The sequence below is a fragment of the Triplophysa rosa genome, linkage group LG18 (genome assembly GCF_024868665.1).
Source record: "Triplophysa rosa linkage group LG18, Trosa_1v2, whole genome shotgun sequence".
Taxonomy (NCBI): Eukaryota; Metazoa; Chordata; class Actinopteri; order Cypriniformes; family Nemacheilidae; genus Triplophysa; species Triplophysa rosa.
The window spans coordinates 18,629,795-18,649,091 of NC_079907.1; the positions used below are offsets into that span (position 1 = coordinate 18,629,795).

General features: G+C 41.6%; 1 protein-coding gene across 4 annotated transcripts in view; it reads left to right on the plus strand.

The window, feature by feature from the left end:
- Positions 1 to 841: 841 nt before the first annotated feature.
- The window catches only part of LOC130569587 (uncharacterized), a 28,375-nt gene continuing 9,919 nt past the window's right edge, over positions 842 to 19,297 (plus strand). The window contains exons 1-3 of one of the 4 annotated variants that reach the window (XM_057359318.1): positions 12,964 to 13,176; positions 13,671 to 13,849; positions 13,964 to 14,093. Coding sequence is in view for 1 of the 4 variants with exons in the window: in XM_057359316.1 (XP_057215299.1) it covers positions 873 to 885 (13 nt within the window). In the remaining 3 variants the exon portion in view is untranslated. Of the gene's footprint in view, positions 886 to 12,502; positions 12,517 to 12,963; positions 13,177 to 13,577; positions 13,850 to 13,963; positions 14,094 to 19,297 lie in introns of those variants that run through there. The other 3 variants (XM_057359319.1, XM_057359317.1, XM_057359316.1) reach the window with 3 other exon arrangements.

Below are 19,297 nucleotides of genomic sequence, written 5' to 3' on the forward strand. Positions count from 1 at the left end.
GGTATCGTGAAGAGGAAGATGCGATATGCCAGACCCAACAATGCAGAAGAGCTGAAGGCCACTATCAGAGCAACCTGGCCTCTCATAACACCTGAGCAGTTGTCAGTTATAATCATCAAATTAAAAGAAATAAACATTTGAAATATATCAGTCTGTGTGTAGTGAATGAATATAATATACAAGTTTCACTTTTTGAATGGAATTAGTGAAATAAATCAACTTTTTGATGATATTCTAATTATGACCAGCACCTGTACATCATACAGAGTTTGTGTGAGATAGAAACAAGCTCGCATTACAGCAGGGAATGGTAACATAATTAATAACGCGAGCGCTTTGGCACTTCTTGATCAACAAGTGTTATGCCACGTCTCGACGCGACTCAACCAAGACAATAAACACATTATAAACACGACATTTGTTGCCTCTAGTTGGAACATAATTACTGATTATTAGAATTTATGTTGTCTTTTTTCACGTTGCGTGCGTGTCTGCATTTGCAGATCACAAACACACGACAAACTCAACTCGCGTTAGTCCATAACAAAGTCTTTTACAATGAAAATATACTTACAGGCTGCGAATCTGAAGCGCCAGCGAAGTTGTAATGGTTGGAACGGCCCCACTTTTTAACCAAAGCTTTCGCGCATAGCCGGTCTTAATCTCTCTCCCACGTTCGTGAAGCAATCTTCGGAGAAATGCGCTGCACAAACTTGAACATTCGGATTGTACTTTTCTGTAACAGTGTTGTAAATAAAATGTAACCATTTGTTTTTAGTTGTCTCATCTTTTGGCAGGGCAAACAAAGAGTCTTTCTTTTCGCAACGAAACACACAGCGTCTCTGCGACATGGCTGCGGCGGTGACGATACAATGAGATTTACAAGTACGTCCACCTCACTTGAGTTTAGATTTGGGCGGCCTTAAGTCAAATCATGTTACGAAGTGACATACATTCGTCGGGGTGTGGTTACACGAGGCGTTTCAGGCAGGTCTGGGTTCGCATTCGCTTTTAGATAGAATGCATCTTTTGTTCCGACACTTTAATTTTAGTTAATTTTACATGGGTAACTTTTAACACACCAAAGACACAGAAAAACAAGTATTTCCGCCATAAGACCCCTTTAACATATCCTATGACAACGCTCTCATCAGCTTCTACACATTTCTGCAGATCACTGTCTATAACATAGATGTTGGGAAAACATGAGTCTCCACGAGTGAAAGAACTGCGAGCCAAATTCCTGAATAACACCTGAACTGAAATTTGAGAGAGAATGGTACTCTGTTTTAGATGTGAAGAATTGCATACAGATGCTCATTCACTGATCTCACATTTGAGGTTTCAACGTGGATTCTATCCCACCTCTAAGTGTAGACTTGTTTGTGCTCAACACGGTTGCCAAAAACCGTTTTCTACATACTCTGGTTTTAGGAAACATCTGGACAATATTCATGTTCCTCGTTCAGTTTTTGCAAACCTTTCTCATGCTGATTGTTTAACTCAGTCAGATGCAGTTCAGACTGGCCAATCAGATGAAGAATCTCTTTCAGAAGCTGTTTGTTTTGAAAGTAGGCCAGTTCCTTCTAAAAAGGATTTATATGACATGTGTGCCTCAACTGTTGCGAAACTACAGGGAAGTGGCGCTTCTAATACCTCAGTTTCATCAATTGTATGTGACCTGGAAGAGTTTACCACAGTTACACTCATTATTGAAGCAGAATGTTGTCACATCAGATTCCTCTGAAACGTCTGCACATTGTTTCGAAAATCCGTTCACCAGTTTGAATTCTGATGCTAAAAGAGCAGAGTTTTTCAGTGAAAGGTGAGGAATTGTTGAACCGTTGGAAATAGTTCTTGGTGTTAGGTATGACAGTAGACGAAACAAAAGAAGACTTTTGTTTACATCCCTATTTTGGATAGCTTGAAATGTATGTTTCGTAATACAGATATTTGTAAACATTTTGAAACCATGTTTCAAACCACTCCTGATTTATATAAAGATTTTTGTGATGGAAGTTACTGCAAGGGCCACCCATTGTTTTCACAACACAATTCTTTGCAAATCCAATTATATTATGATGATTTTGAGACAAGCAATCCACTGGGGTCAAAGCATGGAATTCACAAGATAGGTTGTTTTTATTTTATCCTGAGAAATCTTCCACCAAAGTTCAACTCTGCTGTATTAAACACACTTAGTTTCTCTCTTTCACTCCCAAGATGTTAAAAAGTTTGGATTTGATGCAATTTTAGCACCTTTGATCAATGATGTTAAGAGACTTGAAAGTTAGGGCATTTATTTGCCAATTTCATCTGAAAAGGTTTACGGTTTGATTTGTCAGATTTCTGGAGATAATTTGGGTATGAATGCTCTTCTTGGTTTTACAGAGTATTTTAACAGTAAATACTATTGTTGCTTATGCTTAACCGAGAAGTCTAATGCCCAAAATGTTTATAGTGAGGATGACCCAAGGTTGGTGTTTCGTGATGAATTCAGCTTTCAGATGCACTGCAGGGATATTCAGTCAGATCCACAGTTGAACTCAGTATATGGAGTTAAAAGGGACTCCTCATTGAACACGTTACAGTATTTCCATGTGTGTAGCAATTACTCTTTTGATATAATGCACGATATATTGGAGGGTGTTGCTCAGTATGAGCTGAAACTTCTATTTGGATACCTGACTGAAAACTTTATCTCAAAATGATCTCCTTTTGAGGATTTATTCATTTGACTTTGGATACACTGAGCGCAGAAATCAACCAACAAATGTTAACTTGGAACACGGTGGAAATTCTATCGGATTGAATTCTGTTCAGATATTGTGCTGGGTGAGAAACACACCATTACTTTTTGGTGACCTTGTGCCTCCAGGAAATCCAAACTGGAACTTGTTACTCATTTTGCTGCAAATTATTAACATTGTCTTTTCACCCGTTGTTACCTATGGCATGACTGTTTTTTTGAAACATTTGATCTCTGAGCATCATCAACTTTTCAAATCGGTGTACCCTCACAAAACGTTGATACCAAAGCATCATTTTATAGTGCATTATCGTTCATGCATAAGGAAAATAGGACCTCTGTTGCAGTTCTGGAGTATGAGATTTGAGGCCAAGCACAAACCGTTCAAAAATATGCTGAAAAGTTTTAAGAATATCACAAAGTCCCTTGCACGGAAACATCAAATGGCAATAGGAAGTCACTGGGAAACACTAAGTTGACAGCGAAAAGAGTTGGGACCAATGAATATGTTCTCTCTTAATGACTGTGATAATGGTGAGGATTTAGCCAGAGCTTTACAAGTCACAGTGCAGACTGACATGTACTCTACCAGTTGGGAAAAACTTGATGGCACTGTATATAGACCTGGGCCCGTATTCTTAAAGCTTCTAAGAATCCTCTAAGAAAGCTCTTAATTTAGCTTAAAAACTTCTACGTAGGAGTCTTAGCTTAAAAACGATTCAGGACCAATCTGAGAGAAACTCTGAGCAAGGAAACGACAAAAACTTTTATCTTAGTGAGGAGGCGGGGCTGACCCTGTTGCTATGTATGACACAGTCTTTTTAAGATTGTGATTGGTTGGTTGACCAAGAAGGAAAAAAGAGCGCTTTTAATAGGGTCATTAGTTTGAAATGTATTTTTTCCTGTTTTACCACACGCGCACACACACACGCACTATATATATATATATATATATATATATATACACAGTATATATACTGTATATATATTCTTTCTTTATTTTTTTATTTACCATGCTGTTAATGTCAACGTATTTGATAGAAAATAAACAGTGACACAATAAGTTTCTGTAAGTGCTGTAATTGTTTGTGTGATCACTATAGAAGGATGTGACAGAACCAAATCATCTCTGCTGCATAGCTGCATTTCTGCAGTTGCTAAATATGTTAATGTAGTTATTTCTTCTATTTCTGGCGCCATGGCATTTCTGCGCTGTTTTGGAGATGTTAGCGTGTCTCTAATAGGATCGGTCACAAACATCTAATGTGTTGTGTCTTATTAACTCACTGTCATTCAATTCAATGTCATTTTATTTGATAGCGCTTTTACAATTTGCATTGCATCAAAGCAACTATACAAGAAAACCAAAACCAAGATAATCAAAAGTTGAACACACACACGCACGCACGCACGCACGCACGCACGCACGCACACACACACACACACACACACACACACACACACACAAACAATAAAAATAAAAAATCTGATCAAACTTAAAAGTATTACGGAAATTGTCATGCATTGCAACACATTTCTTCTCACTTTTTGTTTTTCGTCCATTTTCTCTGTTGCTAAAGAAACTCTTAAGTCTCTTAAAAGTCCTCCTTGCTACTCCTAAAATTTTGGACCCTAAGGGCTCTTTTAAGGGTTAAGATACTTTATGAATTACTTTCTTCTTTACTAGGATCTTTTCTGTAATTCTAAGGAGAAACGCCCACATTTCAAAGAATTTTCTTAGAATTTTGTCACTAGGAGCAACTCTTAGTGCTAAGATTTTTCATGAATATGGGCCCTGGTCTAGTTACAGTGAGGGAAATAAGTATTTGATCCCCTGCTGATTTTGTAAGTTTGCCTACTTACAAACAAATGAAGGGTCTATAATTTTTATGGTGGGTTTATTTTAACTGATAGACACAGAATATTAAAAAAAATCAGGCATGTTTTACGCAGTGTTGCCAACTCTTTTCAATGGAAAGTAGCTAAAGCCTGGCTCTCCCTAAATCTAGGTGATGTTCGTTCTGAGCCGAGCTTCGGAGCATGTGTTTGAGAAAATCCTGGAAGCGTTTCCGTGAAGCGACGTATCTATGGAACGCGAACGGGGAACATACTCTCCATAACGCGAAACGCGTGAAATTTGGACGCGTCAACATGACTATTTTTTATGGAACGCGAACGGGGACTATGGAAAGCTATGGAAAGCCAGGAGGGTCAAAAACGCGCGAATTTTAACACGTCAACAACGCGTAGAGTACGTGTTGTTTGTATGGCAAGCCGATGGTGTCAGAATTACGCCATAGATTAAACGCGTTTATATCCGAACGCCGTTTTTGACGGCGTTTTAAACCGTATTTGCGCAGCAAAATACGGCGTCGCGATTCCAAACGCCGTAAAAAACGCGCGAAAAGTCATCCATAACGCTGTATTTAACGGCGTTCTAAGGCGCTTGAAAAGCGCCGCCTTTTGCGCCGCTGTCTTGCCATATGACGGCGTAAAAAACGCCATTTTGGTTGCACAGAGCGCGCGTTATTTACGGCGTTTTGTGTGTTTTATAATGAGCCCCTCCCGCTGACTTCAGCAGCCAGTAAATTCGAACTGTTCTCACCCAATCACTGATGAACTGAGCCAGACCGGAGCAATTTACCACTGATCATTTTGCAAGATTTTATTATGTGCGCAGTGTTACCTTTGCTAATATTAAACAAACCATTGCTTGCTTTCCGAAGAAGCGACTTCTTCTCTTTGGAAATGTAAAGTTACACAACGTTGTCAGCAATTTTATAAAGGCCAATCAATCCCATTGTAATGTATCCTGCTTATTACATATAGCGCATATGGCCTACGTGAAAAGCAAAAAAGCAATCGGTTGAAATATTGTATTAGCTAATTTCCAACACCAGAAATCACTCCTGGTATAAGCGAGGTCAGCCAGAGTAAAAAGTAAACTGCATTCCCTTTAAGCAGAGGCTGTGCACTGTGAGTGGTGGTCTGCTGGTTAGTGTGATAGTCTGACTGCATCTAACGCCTGTTTGAGACCTGCTCGAGCCATCAGTCAATTTTTACGTTGTTGGTCTTGTTCTGTTTATCTGTATCGCTTGGTCGTTTTTAGATTTATATTTCAGTACTTAATGCGTGGTCAGTATGATAAGAAAGTCTGGAATGAGAGATCTTTTTATAAACCGTATCTGCACTTGATTTTTGCTGCTGAACTCACATCAGTGGACTTTCGTGCTATAAACAGGACGAACGAACAGTAATAGATTTTACATTTACGCATTTAGCAACCGTGCTCTGTGCAACCAAAACGGGGTTTTTTACGCCGTCATATGGCAAGACAGCGGCGCAAAAGGCGGCGCTTTTCAAGTGCCTTAGAACGGCGTTAAATACGGCGTTATGGACGACTTTCGCGCGTTTTTTACGGCGTTTGGAATCGCGACGCCATATTTTGCGGCGCAAATACTGCACTGTAAAAAAAGTCTGTGAAAACTACAGTAAAAAACTCAAAAAGTATTTTACTGTTGCTGTTTTAAAAGCTAAATAGTATATCACCGTATTGCATACATTAAATTACCATAATTTAAGAAACAGTACATACATTTTATTTTTACTCTCTTAATATGTAAAAAACACAGATTCTTACAGTAAAATTTTTAATTTTTGGTGAAATTAATGGGAAAATACTGAGCCTTTACAAACAAGGAATTACCTTAAAAACAATGGTATTATTCTGTGTAAATTACACATTTTCCTTATGCTTATGCTTAATTTTTATGCTGAATGAACATATGATCGAAGTCTTTAAACATGAGTCTGATCGAGACGGTACGCAACGCATCGCCCACGGCGAGGATCATCGTATCAGGGCCGCTTCCTACCTACCGACGAGGGAATGAAAAGTTCAGTAGACTATTTGCTCTAAATAAATGGTTGATGTCATGGTGTATTGAACAGAAGCTGCTCTTTGTTGATAATTTTGATCTGTTCTGGGAGCGACCTAGGCTCTTCCGCCCTGACGGCCTGCACCCCAGCAGCATCGGAGCGGTTCTTCTGTCTGACAACATCTCAAAGACGCTACGCACCGCTTGACTACGTCTCCCAGCGGTAAGTCAAAACTTTAACCATAGTCTGTGTTCCTCCCACTCATCTGTTATAAATGTTACTGCTTCCAAATGCATAGAGACTGTGTCTGTTGTCACGAGTCTCGGGGTGAGACACAGAGACATGGACAGAGGACCCAAGTGCAGACAGCGGGTAAGGGGTTAACAAGACAGACTTTAATTATAACTAAAAAATACAAAACAAAAACCCACGTGGGGGAACATAACAAAACATAGCAACAAGGACAGGGACTAACTAGACTAGAAATAATAACAACACTTGACATAACCACAATAAACTAAACTAAATACAGAACAGTAACTCACCCACATGACACAAACACAACGCAACAGAACAATGAACCAGCACGAGACAGAAGACACAAGGGCATTAAATAAAGGGACAAATCAAAGGGGAACAGGTGTGGGGCATGAACTACTGAACAGTCAAAACGAGGGATACAAAAGGGCGGGAAACACAGACAAGGACCGGAGAGAGTATCGAAGGCCGACAGGGTCAAAATGACTCTCTCCACATAAAACAAGAGGTTCTATCATGGTTCTGCCACTAGGTCAAGAAAAGCAAGACAAGGTGGGGCAGAACCATGACAGAAGCCCCTCCTTAAGGAGCAGCATCCTGATGCTCCTCAAGGAACAAACAAGACTACACAGACTGTGACAAAAAACATAACTATACAAACACGACCAAAAACGTGATACATAGAAAAAAAAAGTCCAAACAAAGACATGGCGCCGGCTGGAAGGCCGGCTAGACAGTACATGGAGCCGGCTGGATGGCCGGCTGGACAGTACATGGAGCCGGCTGGACAGGACATGGCGCCGGCTGGACGGCCGGCTGGACTGGACATGGTGCCGGCTGGATGGCCGGCTGGACAACACGTGGCGCCGGCTGGATGGCCGGCTGGACAACACATGGCTCCGGCTGGATGGCCGGCTGGACAGGACATGGCGCCGGCTGGATGGCCGACTGGGAGGCCGGCTATCACCGGCTGGGCAGGCCTGGATGTCGACATGACATGACAGGATGTCGGCGGCTGGGCAGCGCTCTCTGGCAGCTGGGCAGCATCTCCGACGGCTGGGCAGCGCTCTCTGGCAGCTGGGCAGCAAACAAGGACAAACACACACAAACAGAGTCGACTCGACAGGCCTGGGCACCAGCTGGGAGACCGGCAGGGATCTTCAGCGGGAACAGGACACCGGCGGCCTCAACCCTTGAGGGGAATCCGACGACCTCAACCCTGGAAGGGAGCCCGGCGGTCTCGATCCTGGACGGGGTTCCGGCAGTCTCGACCCCGGAAGGGAGTCCGGCGGTCCCAACTCTGGACTGGAGCCCAGCGGCCTCTACCCTCGAAGGGAGTCCGGCAGATTCAACCCTGGAAGGGAGTCCGGCGGCATCGACTCCTCCCGCTGAGATCCCTCTGTCTGCTGGGTCCAGATGGGCTGGTTCATTCTGTCACGAGTCTCGGGGTGAGACACAGAGACATGGACAGAGGACCCAAGTGCAGACAGCGGGTAAGGGGTTAACAAGACAGACTTTAATTATAACTAAAAAATACAAAACAAAGACCCACGTGGGGGAACATAACAAAACTTAGCAACAAGGACAGGGACTAACTAGACTAGAAATAATAACAACACTTGACATAACCACAATAAACTAACTACAGAACAGTAACTCACCCACATGACACAAACACAACTCAACAGAACATTGTACCAGCTCGAGACATAAGACACAAGGGCATTATAAAGGGGATAAATCAAGAGTGGACAGGTGCAGGACATGAACTAATTAACAAACAATAACGAGGAGACGAAAGGGCGGGAACAGAGACGCCACACCGGAGAGAGGGAGTATATGGAATGCCAAAACTGACTCTCTCCACATAAAACAAGAGGTTCTATCATGGTTCTGCCACTAGGTCAAGAAAAGCAAGACAAGGTGGGTCAGAACCATGACAGGATGCCCCGAANCCAAAGCTACCAGTACCTGGTTTAAGGACCATGGTATCCCTGTTCTTAATTGGCCAGCAAACTCGCCTTACCTTAACCCCATAGAAAATCTATGGAAAATCTATACATGCTCATACTTTTCATGTTCATACTTTTCAGTTGGCCAAGATTTCTAAAAATCCTTTCTTTGTATTGGTCTTAAGTAATATTCTAATTTTCTGAGATACTGAATTTGGGATTTTCATTAGTTGTCAGTTATAATCATCAAATTAAAAGAAATAAACATTTGAAATATATCAGTCTGTGTGTTAATGAATGAATAGTAATATACAAAAGTTTCAACTTTTTGAACGAAATTAGTGAGAAATAAATTAACTTTTTGGATTGATATTCTAATTATATATGACCCAGCACCTGTATATATACATTTATTAATCAGTGCTAATCCCCGCATTTTAGTCGCCGCTACAACAATGCGCTCTGCATCGTTCCCGCTTCCATCTGTTTGAAGATTAAAGTGTACACGAAAGACAACTCGCCTCATAACAGTCACTTGTGATTGGCTGAATGTTAATTCACTCAAATCTATGTAACTAACCAGATAACATGGGCGGGAATATTGGCGGAGGTGTGTCGAAAAAGTGCGGAGGACAGAACCATTTTTATCTGAAAGTGGGGGTATCCCGCACATGGTGCCACGCCTATTTAGCGCAGATGCGTGATTTAAGTCTTAAAAAAACAAGTGCTTATGTACATTTATAAAAAATATATATTTTGTATTGCGGGTTTATTTGGTGCCCCTAAAGTCTTGGTGCCCTGGGCACTTGCCAATTGCCCATATGGTTAATCCGCCTCTGCGCTTGGTGAACGCTCGTTTACGCTTCCCATGTTTACCGTCGCGCTCTATGTATGTGCGCTGATCAATAATTTCATCCACTCGTTTTATTCGCCCTGGTTATATGTTGTTTATGTTTTTACAGAGTCTCCGCAACAGTTCTCATGTTTAATGCACGCGTTTCTGTCTTTATGTGCGCTCATCAATGGTTTCATCCACTAGTCTCGTTCGCTCCGGTTAAGTTGATGTTAGAAATGATGCTGGTGTGGGTAAAGTCTCCGCAACAGTTCTCGCGTGTGATACACGTTTGCACTTCAGTGTTTACCATAGCGCTCCAATGATTTCATCCACTCTTCTCATTCGCTCCGGTTAAACCTTGTTAATGTTAGAAAGATGGCCAGTGCGGAGTCTCTGCAACAGTTCTTGCGTTTAAAGTTTGCGTTTCTGTCTATATGTGCGCTGATCAATGATTAAATGTGAATAAAAGCCTAATTAAAAAAATTTAATCATGTAAATGTAGGCTATTAACTAACATTAACGAACAAAGAATGAGCAATACATTTGTTCAAGTTTTTTTTTAATCTCTTTTAAATGTTAGTTAAAAAATACAACTATTTATGTAAGCTCTGGTCCATTAATACAACTTTGATTTTAAATAATAAATGTATTAGTAAAATGAACATTAGATTAACAATTAATAAATAATGTAAAAATATACCTCATTGTCTAATCTTGTTCAACTTAACTTTAAATAAAATGTAAAAAATGTAGGGCCTTATTGTTATGGACGTTTTTTCCCATGGTATCGAAAATCTATATTTTTTTAGGTATTGTATCGAAGTAAGAAATTCCAGTATCGTGACAACACTAAAATATACAGCATACTGTACATAAGTACTCTGAATGGCTTCATCACATATAAACATCAAGTAGAACAATGTGTTCTTTGTCTTACTACACTGCCTATAAAAACAATAAAAAGATACAACAAACATGGACCAAATGTGCATATGTACTCTGAATGGTTTCAACACATAAACATCGAGTACAACATGTGTTCTTAGTCTTACAATAGTTTAAACACTACACTGCCAATAAAAACAGTGAGAAGGCATATGGATCAAATGTGAATATGCACTCTTAATGGTTTCAAAAATGTGTTCACTCTTACAACAGTTAAAACATTACACACAACATACATATTCACATTCGCTCCATATGCACTTTGAAGGTCATAGGGTTTATAATGCTGAAGATTATCAGCTTTAACAACTGCATCCAATTCATTACCATCAACCACTCTGAATGCATTATAATGCTCACTGAACAACTCTGTAACAAGTTTTTCAAACACAAAATAAACATTTTCACCCAAAAACGAAAAACGAAAGTTCATTTTTGATCTCTGTGCATATACAGTGAGGGAAATAAGTATTTGATCCCCTGCTGATTTTGTAAGTTTGCCTACTTACAAACAAATGAAGGGTCTATAATTTTTATGGTGGGTTTATTTTAACTGATAGACACAGAATATTAAAAAAAATCAGGGGAAAAAAATGTTATATAAAGGTTATAAATTGATTTGCATTTCAGTCAGTGAAATAAGTATTTGATCCCCTACCAACTAGCAAGAATTCTGGCTCCACAGATTGGTTATGTGCCTATATGGACCACAGATTAGTCCTGTCACTTTAAGAAAGTACTCCTAAATCAGCTTGTTATGTATATAAAAGATGCCTGCCAACAGAATCTGTATCTTCCAGTTCAACCTCTCCAACACCATGGTCCAGACCAAATAGGTTTTAAAGGATGTCAGCGACAAGATTGGAGACCTGCACAAACCTTGAATAGGCTACAGACAGAAGCTTGGTGAGAAGGAGACAACTGTTGGTGTGATTATTTGGAAATAGAAGATATACAAAATAACTATCAAATGCCCTTGTTCTGGAGCTCCCTGCAATATTTCCCCAATGGGGTAAAGATGATCATGAGAAATGTTAAAGATCAGCCCAGAACTACACGGAAGAAGCCTGTTAATGATTTCAAGACAGTTGGGAACACAGTTAGCAAGCAAAACATTGGTAACACATTGGTAACACGCTATGCCACAGTAGACTGAAATCCTGAAGCACCCGCAAGGTCCTCCTGCCCAAGAAGGCCCGCCTGGCTCGTCTTAAGTTTGACAATGAACATAAAAATGATTCAGAAAAGGCTTTGGCGAAAGTGCTGGCACTGCTGTGAGACCAAAATGGACTCCTGTGTTTGGAGGGAGAGAAATGCTGACTATGAGCCCAAGAACATCATGTCTACAGAGAAGCACAGTGTTGGAAACATTCTGCTTTAGGGCTTTTTCTCTGCTACAGGTATACAGGATGACTTCACCGCATTGAGGGGCTGAGGGACGGGCCCATGTACCGTAAAATCTTGGACGAGAACCTCCTCCCCTTAACTAGGTCACTGAAGATGGGTCATGGATGAGCCTTTAACATGACAAAGACGCAAAACATATTGCCAAGACAACCAAATAGTGGCTTAAGGAGAAGCACATTAAATGTCCTAGCCAGTCTCTAGACCCTAGTCCTATAGAACCTCTGTGAAGGAGGCTAAAACTCCAATTTGCTGAGCGACAGCCAAGAAACCTTAAAGATTGACAGAGGAGTGGACTAAATGTATCCGGACACATGTGCAAACCTGGTGACCAACTATCAGAAATGTCTGACCTCTGTGCTTGCCAACAAGGGTTTCTCCACAAAGTACAAAGTTATGTTTTGCTTGGGGATCAAATACTTATTTCACTGACTGAAATGCAAATCAATTTATAACCTTTATATAACATTTTTTTCCCAAGGAACAAGCTAATGGTAAGCAACTTATTTTTGAAGTAAATGATGGTTAGATTAGCCTGTTTGTAGCTAGCTAAATTAAGTTAGCTGGAGGGAATGCATTTGTATCTGCTGTAAATTATGATGTTCTGGTTTAAATGGTGATTACCGCGTGAGGCTTGGTTTATTTTTTATTTATTTTTTTTGGCGCGAGGCTGCTGTTGTGATAGCTATGAAGATTGTAAATTACGTTATCGCTACAGAATGTTCGCTAACGTTACAGAATGTTCGCTAACGTTACCCTTTGCAAAAATGCTTCTCAGTCTCGACCTTAACATTTGTCTCACATTTCAGTAAGCTATTACTCTGACATGAAGTCGATTTGAGAACTGTTCGACCTACAAGTAAAGCACAGCGTGTAATGTACAGTAATATTAGTATCACTCAGCTGGAGGCAGCTCAAGTGTCAGCCTGTAACAGCCTGTTTTATGACGGAGATAAATCTGAAACGTTCACTGTCATTTCACCTGCTTTAAATTTTGACATGATCCTATTTTTGTCGATTTCATAGGAGCACTTCTACGATGCTGCAAGTGGGAGTGGATATCTTGCTTGGCGTCTAAAAACGGTCCTTAGAAACACTCGTCGCACTGAAAAGTAGCGAGCACCGAATTAAATTGTAGTGAGCCTAATTACAAGGTAGTCCAAAGGTCAAGAGAGCTATCAGCTTAGAACAACAACTTAATGGTGATGCTGCTTTGGAGGCCATTTCGCTTCTCGCTCATACAGGAGTTGAATCAACCATTTTTGAAAAGATGAGAGACATTTCGTCATTGCCAGGAACTTGTTCAGAATGCAGATACAGCAACATATGTTCTAAAAACCTTCCCAAGGTTTTTAGATACCAAAGGATTGGTAAGTAATATTTAAATTTAGTAACTGTTGCTTTAATGCAGGGGTGTCCAAAGTCGGTCCTGGAAGGCCGGTGTCCTGCAGAGTTTAGGTCCAACTTGGCTCAACGCACCTGAAGTTTCTATTCTGCCTATTCTGCCTAGTGACACATTGATTAGCTGGTTCAGGTGTGTTTGATTAGGGTTGAAGCTAAACTCTGCAGGACACCAGCACTCCAGGACCGAATTTGGACACCCCTGCTTTAATGCGTGGGTGTCTAATTCTGATGAATGTTCTTTAAGGTAAATCAAGATTTTGAACTTCTCTTCAATTTGGACACATCCTCGAAGTTAATGGAAAAATGGGACAGAACCTTAAAGCCAAAAATTATCCAGGAAGCAAAAACGCCTGACACAGACACCTGCTGTTCAGTGTCTTATTTTGTCAGCTGAGAAATCCTCAGAAATAGCCAATGATTCAGGTGTGCTAAAATGGTTATTTTAAATAAGTTAGATATGGTTATTGTAATAATCGTTCCACATAATATGGATCATAATTTTTTGTTTGTTTGTTTGTGCTTTTTCTTTTATCACAGCCTGGGACAGTGATTTGTCTGCACTGATGCTGCTTGTTCACCTTCTTCCACCAGCTGCTGGGCGGAAGATGGCTGCAAAAATAAGTGCCTCATAACTGCATAATAAGCTGACAAACTTGTGTTTCATAAGGTATTAAGAATATGTTTTCTAATGTAACAACTAGCGTTGTCAAAAATATTGATATTTCGATACGTATCGATACTGAAAAATCTGAAACGGTTCCAATACGCATGTCCCACGTATCGATACCAGCTGCGCGTTCCCGCTCACTCTCTTTTTTCCGACAGTGAGTTGACACACACTGCACGTGAACGCTGTCAACAGAGCCCCGCCTCCTCTCACAAACTTGACTCGTTTGGGGCAGTTAAAAAGTGTTAATGTTAGAAAAGATGGCCAGTGCAGAGTCTCAGTAACACATCTGGTGCTTGGTGAACGCTCGTTTACCAACGCAACAGAACAATGAACCAGCACGAGACAGAAGACACAAGGGCATTAATAAAGGGACTAAATCAAAGGGGACAGGTGGAGGCATGAACTACATGAACATCAAAACGAGGAACAGAAAGGGCGGGAACAAGACAAGACCGGAGAGAGGATCGAAGGCGAAGGTGCAAAACTGACTCTCTCCACATAAAACAAGAGGTTCTATCATGGTTCTGCCACTAGGTCAAGAAAAGCAAGACAAGGTGGGGCAGAACCATGACAGAAGCCCCTCCTTAAGGAGCAGCATCCTGATGCTCCTCAAGGAACAAACAAGACTACACAGAACTGTGACAAAAAACATAACTAACAAAACACGACCAAAAACGTGATACATAGAAAAAAAAAATCCAAACAATGACATGGCGCCGGCTGGAATGGCCGGCTGGACATACATATGGGCCGGCTGGATGGCCGGCTGGACAGGACATGGACGCCGGCTGGACAGGACATGGCGCCGGCTGGAAGGCCGGCTGGACTGGACATGGCGCCGGCTGGATGGCCGGCTGGACGACACGTGGCGCCGGCTGGATGGCCGGCTGGACAGACCAGTGGCCCGGCTGGAGGCCGGCTGGACATGGACATGGCGCCGGCTGGATGGCCGTCTGGGAGGCCGGCTATCACCGGCTGGGCAGGCCTGGATGTCGACATGACATGGACAGGATGTCGGGGCTGGGCAGCGCTCTCTGGCAGCTGGGCAGCATCTCCGAAGGCAGGCTCTCTGGAGCGAGCTTCCGACTGGCGTCTCTGGCAGCTGGGCAGCAAACAAGGACAAAACACACAAAAGAGTCGACTCGACAGGCCTGGGTACCAGCTGGGAGCCGGCAGGGATCTTCGCGGGAACAGCCCGGCTGGCCTACAACCCTTGGAGGGGAATCCGACGACCTCAACCCTGGAAGGGAGCCCGGCGGTCTCGATCTTGGATGGGGTTCCGGCAGTCTCGACCCCGAAGGTGAGTCCGGGGTCCCAACTCTGGACTGGAGCCCAGGGCCTCTACCCTGGAAGGGAGTCCGGCAGATTCTGGAGGAGTCCGGACACTCTCCCGCTGAGATCCCTCTGTCTGCTGGGTCCGATGTTGGCTGGTTCATTCTGTCACGAGTCTCGGGGTGAGACACAGAGACATGGACAGAGGACCCAAGTGCAGACAGCGGGTAAGGGGTTAACAAGACAGACTTTAATTATAACTAAAAAATACAAAACAAAGACCCACGTGGGGGAACATAACAAAACTTAGCAACAAGGACAGGGACTAACTAGACTAGAAATAATAACAACACTTGACATAACCACAATAAACTAACTACAGAACAGTAACTCACCCACATGACACAAACACAACTCAACAGAACATTGTACCAGCTCGAGACATAAGACACAAGGGCATTATAAAGGGGATAAATCAAGAGTGGACAGGTGCAGGACATGAACTAATTAACAAACAATAACGAGGAGACGAAAGGGCGGGAACAGAGACGCCACACCGGAGAGAGGGAGTATATGGAATGCCAAAACTGACTCTCTCCACATAAAACAAGAGGTTCTATCATGGTTCTGCCACTAGGTCAAGAAAAGCAAGACAAGGTGGGTCAGAACCATGACAGGATGCCCCGAANATTTTTACATTATTTATTAATTGTTAATCTAATGTTCATTTTACTAATACATTTATTATTTAAAATCAAAGTTGTATTAATGGACCAGAGCTTACATAAATAGTTGTATTTTTTAACTAACATTTAAAAGAGATTAAAAAAAAACTTGAACAAATGTATTGCTCATTCTTTGTTCGTTAATGTTAGTTAATAGCCTACATTTACATGATTAAATTTTTTTAATTAGGCTTTTATTCACATTTAATCATTGATCAGCGCACATATAGACAGAAACGCAAACTTTAAACGCAAGAACTGTTGCAGAGACTCCGCACTGGCCATCTTTCTAACATTAACAAGGTTTAACCGGAGCGAATGAGAAGAGTGGATGAAATCATTGGAGCGCTATGGTAAACACTGAAGTGCAAACGTGTATCACACGCGAGAACTGTTGCGGAGACTTTACCCACACCAGCATCATTTCTAACATCAACTTAACCGGAGCGAACGAGACTAGTGGATGAAACCATTGATGAGCGCACATAAAGACAGAAACGCGTGCATTAAACATGAGAACTGTTGCGGAGACTCTGTAAAAACATAAACAACATATAACCAGGGCGAATAAAACGAGTGGATGAAATTATTGATCAGCGCACATACATAGAGCGCGACGGTAAACATGGGAAGCTGTTTGTGTCATGTGGGTGAGTTACTGTTCTGTAGTTAGTTTATTGTGGTTATGTCAAGTGTTGTTATTATTTCTAGTCTAGTTAGTCCCTGTCCTTGTTGCTAAGTTTTGTTATGTTCCCCCACGTGGGTCTTTGTTTTGTATTTTTTAGTTATAATTAAAGTCTGTCTTGTTAACCCCTTACCCGCTGTCTGCACTTGGGTCCTCTGTCCATGTCTCTGTGTCTCACCCCGAGACTCGTGACAACAGAGCAGTAACATTTCTAACAGATGAGTGGGAGGAACACACACTATGGTTGAAGTTTTGACTTACCGCTGGGAGACGTAGTCAAGCGGTGCGTAGCGTCTTTGAGATGTTGTCAGACAGAAGAACCGCTCCGATGCTGCTGGGGTGCAGGCCGTCAGGGCGGAAGAGCCTAGGTCGCTCCCAGAACAGATCAAAATTATCAACAAAGAGCAGCTTCTGTTCAATACACCTTGACATCAACCATTTATTTAGAGCAAATAGTCTACTGAACTTTTCATTCCCTCGTCGGTAGGTAGGAAGCGGCCCTGATACGATGATCCTCGCCGTGGGCGATGCGTTGCGTACCGTCTCGATCAGACTCATTTAAAGTCTTCGATCATATGGTTTTATGTTAGCATAAAAATTAAGCATAAGCATAAGGAAAATGTGTAATTTACACAGAATAATACCATTGTTTTTAAGGTAATTCCTTGTTTGTAAAGGCTCAGTATTTTCCCATTAATTTCACCAAAAATTAAAAATTTTACTGTAAGAATCTGTGTTTTTTACATATTAAGAGAGTAAAAATAAAATGTATGTACTGTTTCTTAAATTATGGTAATTTAATGTATGCAATACGGTGATATACTATTTAGCTTTTAAAACAGCAACAGTAAAATACTTTTTGAGTTTTTTACTGTAGTTTTCACAGACTTTTTTTACAGTGCAGTATTTGCGCCGCAAAATATGGCGTCGCGATTCCAAACGCCGTAAAAAACGCGCGAAAGTCGTCCATAACGCCGTATTTAACGCCGTTCTAAGGCACTTGAAAAGCGCCGCCTTTTGCGCCGCTGTCTTGCCATATGACGGCGTAAAAAACCCCGTTTTGGTTGCACAGAGCACGGTTGCTAAATGCGTAAATGTAAAATCTATTACTGTTCGTTCGTCCTGTTTATAGCACGAAAGTCCACTGATGTGAGTTCAGCAGCAAAAATCAAGTGCAGATACGGTTTATAAAAAGATCTCTCATTCCAGACTTTCTTATCATACTGACCACGCATTAAGTACTGAAATATAAATCTAAAAACGACCAAGCGATACAGATAAACAGAACAAGACCAACAACGTAAAAATTGACTGATGGCTCGAGCAGGTCTCAAACAGGCGTTAGATGCAGTCAGACTATCACACTATCCAGCAGACCACCACTCACAGTGCACAGCCTCTGCTTAAAGGGAATGCAGTTTACTTTTTACTCTGGCTGACCTCGCTTATACCAGGAGTGATTTCTGGTGTTGGAAATTAGCTAATACAATATTTCAACCGATTGCTTTTTTGCTTTTCACGTAGGCCATATGCGCTATATGTAATAAGCAGGATACATTACAATGGGATTGTTTGGCCTTTATATAATTGCTGACTACGTTGTGTAACTTTACATTTCCAAAGAGAAGAAGTCGCTTCTTCGGAAAGCAAGCAATGGTTTGTTTAATTTTAGCAAAGGTAACACTGCGCACATAATAAAATCTTGCAAAATGATCAGTGGTAAATTGCTCCGGTCTGGCTCAGTTCATCAGTGATTGGGTGAGAACAGTTCGAATTTACTGGCTGCTGAAGTCAGCGGGAGGGGCTCATTATACAACACACAAAACGCCGTAAATAACGCGCGCTCTGTGCAACCAAAACGGCGTTTTTTACGCCGTCATATGGCAAGACAGCGGCGCAAAAGGCGGCGCTTTTCAAGCGTCTTAGAACGCCGTTAAATACAGCGTTATGGATGACTGCGCAAATACGGTTTAAAAAGCCGTCAAAAACGGCGTTCGGATATAAACGCGTTTAATCTATGGCGTAATTCTGACACCATCGGCTTGCCATACAAACAACACGTACTCTACGCGTTGTTGACGTGTTAAAATTCGCGCGTTTTTGACCCTCCTGGCTTTCCATAGCTTTCCATAGTCCCCGTTCGCGTTCCATAAAAAACAGTCATGTTGACGCGTCCAAATTTCACGCGTTTCGCGTTATTGGTATTATCCCCGTTCGCGTTCCATAGATACAGGATTTCTCGACACATGCTCCGAAGCCTCGGCTCAGAACGTAACATCACTAGATTTAGTGAGAGCCAGGCTTTAGCTACTTTCCATTGAAAAGAGTTGGCATTGGCAACACTGCGTAAAACACGAAGGAACAAGCTAATGGTAAGCAACTTATTTTTGAAGTAAATGATGGTTAGATTAGCCTGTTTGTAGCTAGCTAAATTAAGTTAGCTGGAGGGAATGCATTTGTATCTGCTGTAAATTATGATGTTCCGGTTTAAATGGTGATTACAGCGTGAGGCTTGGTTT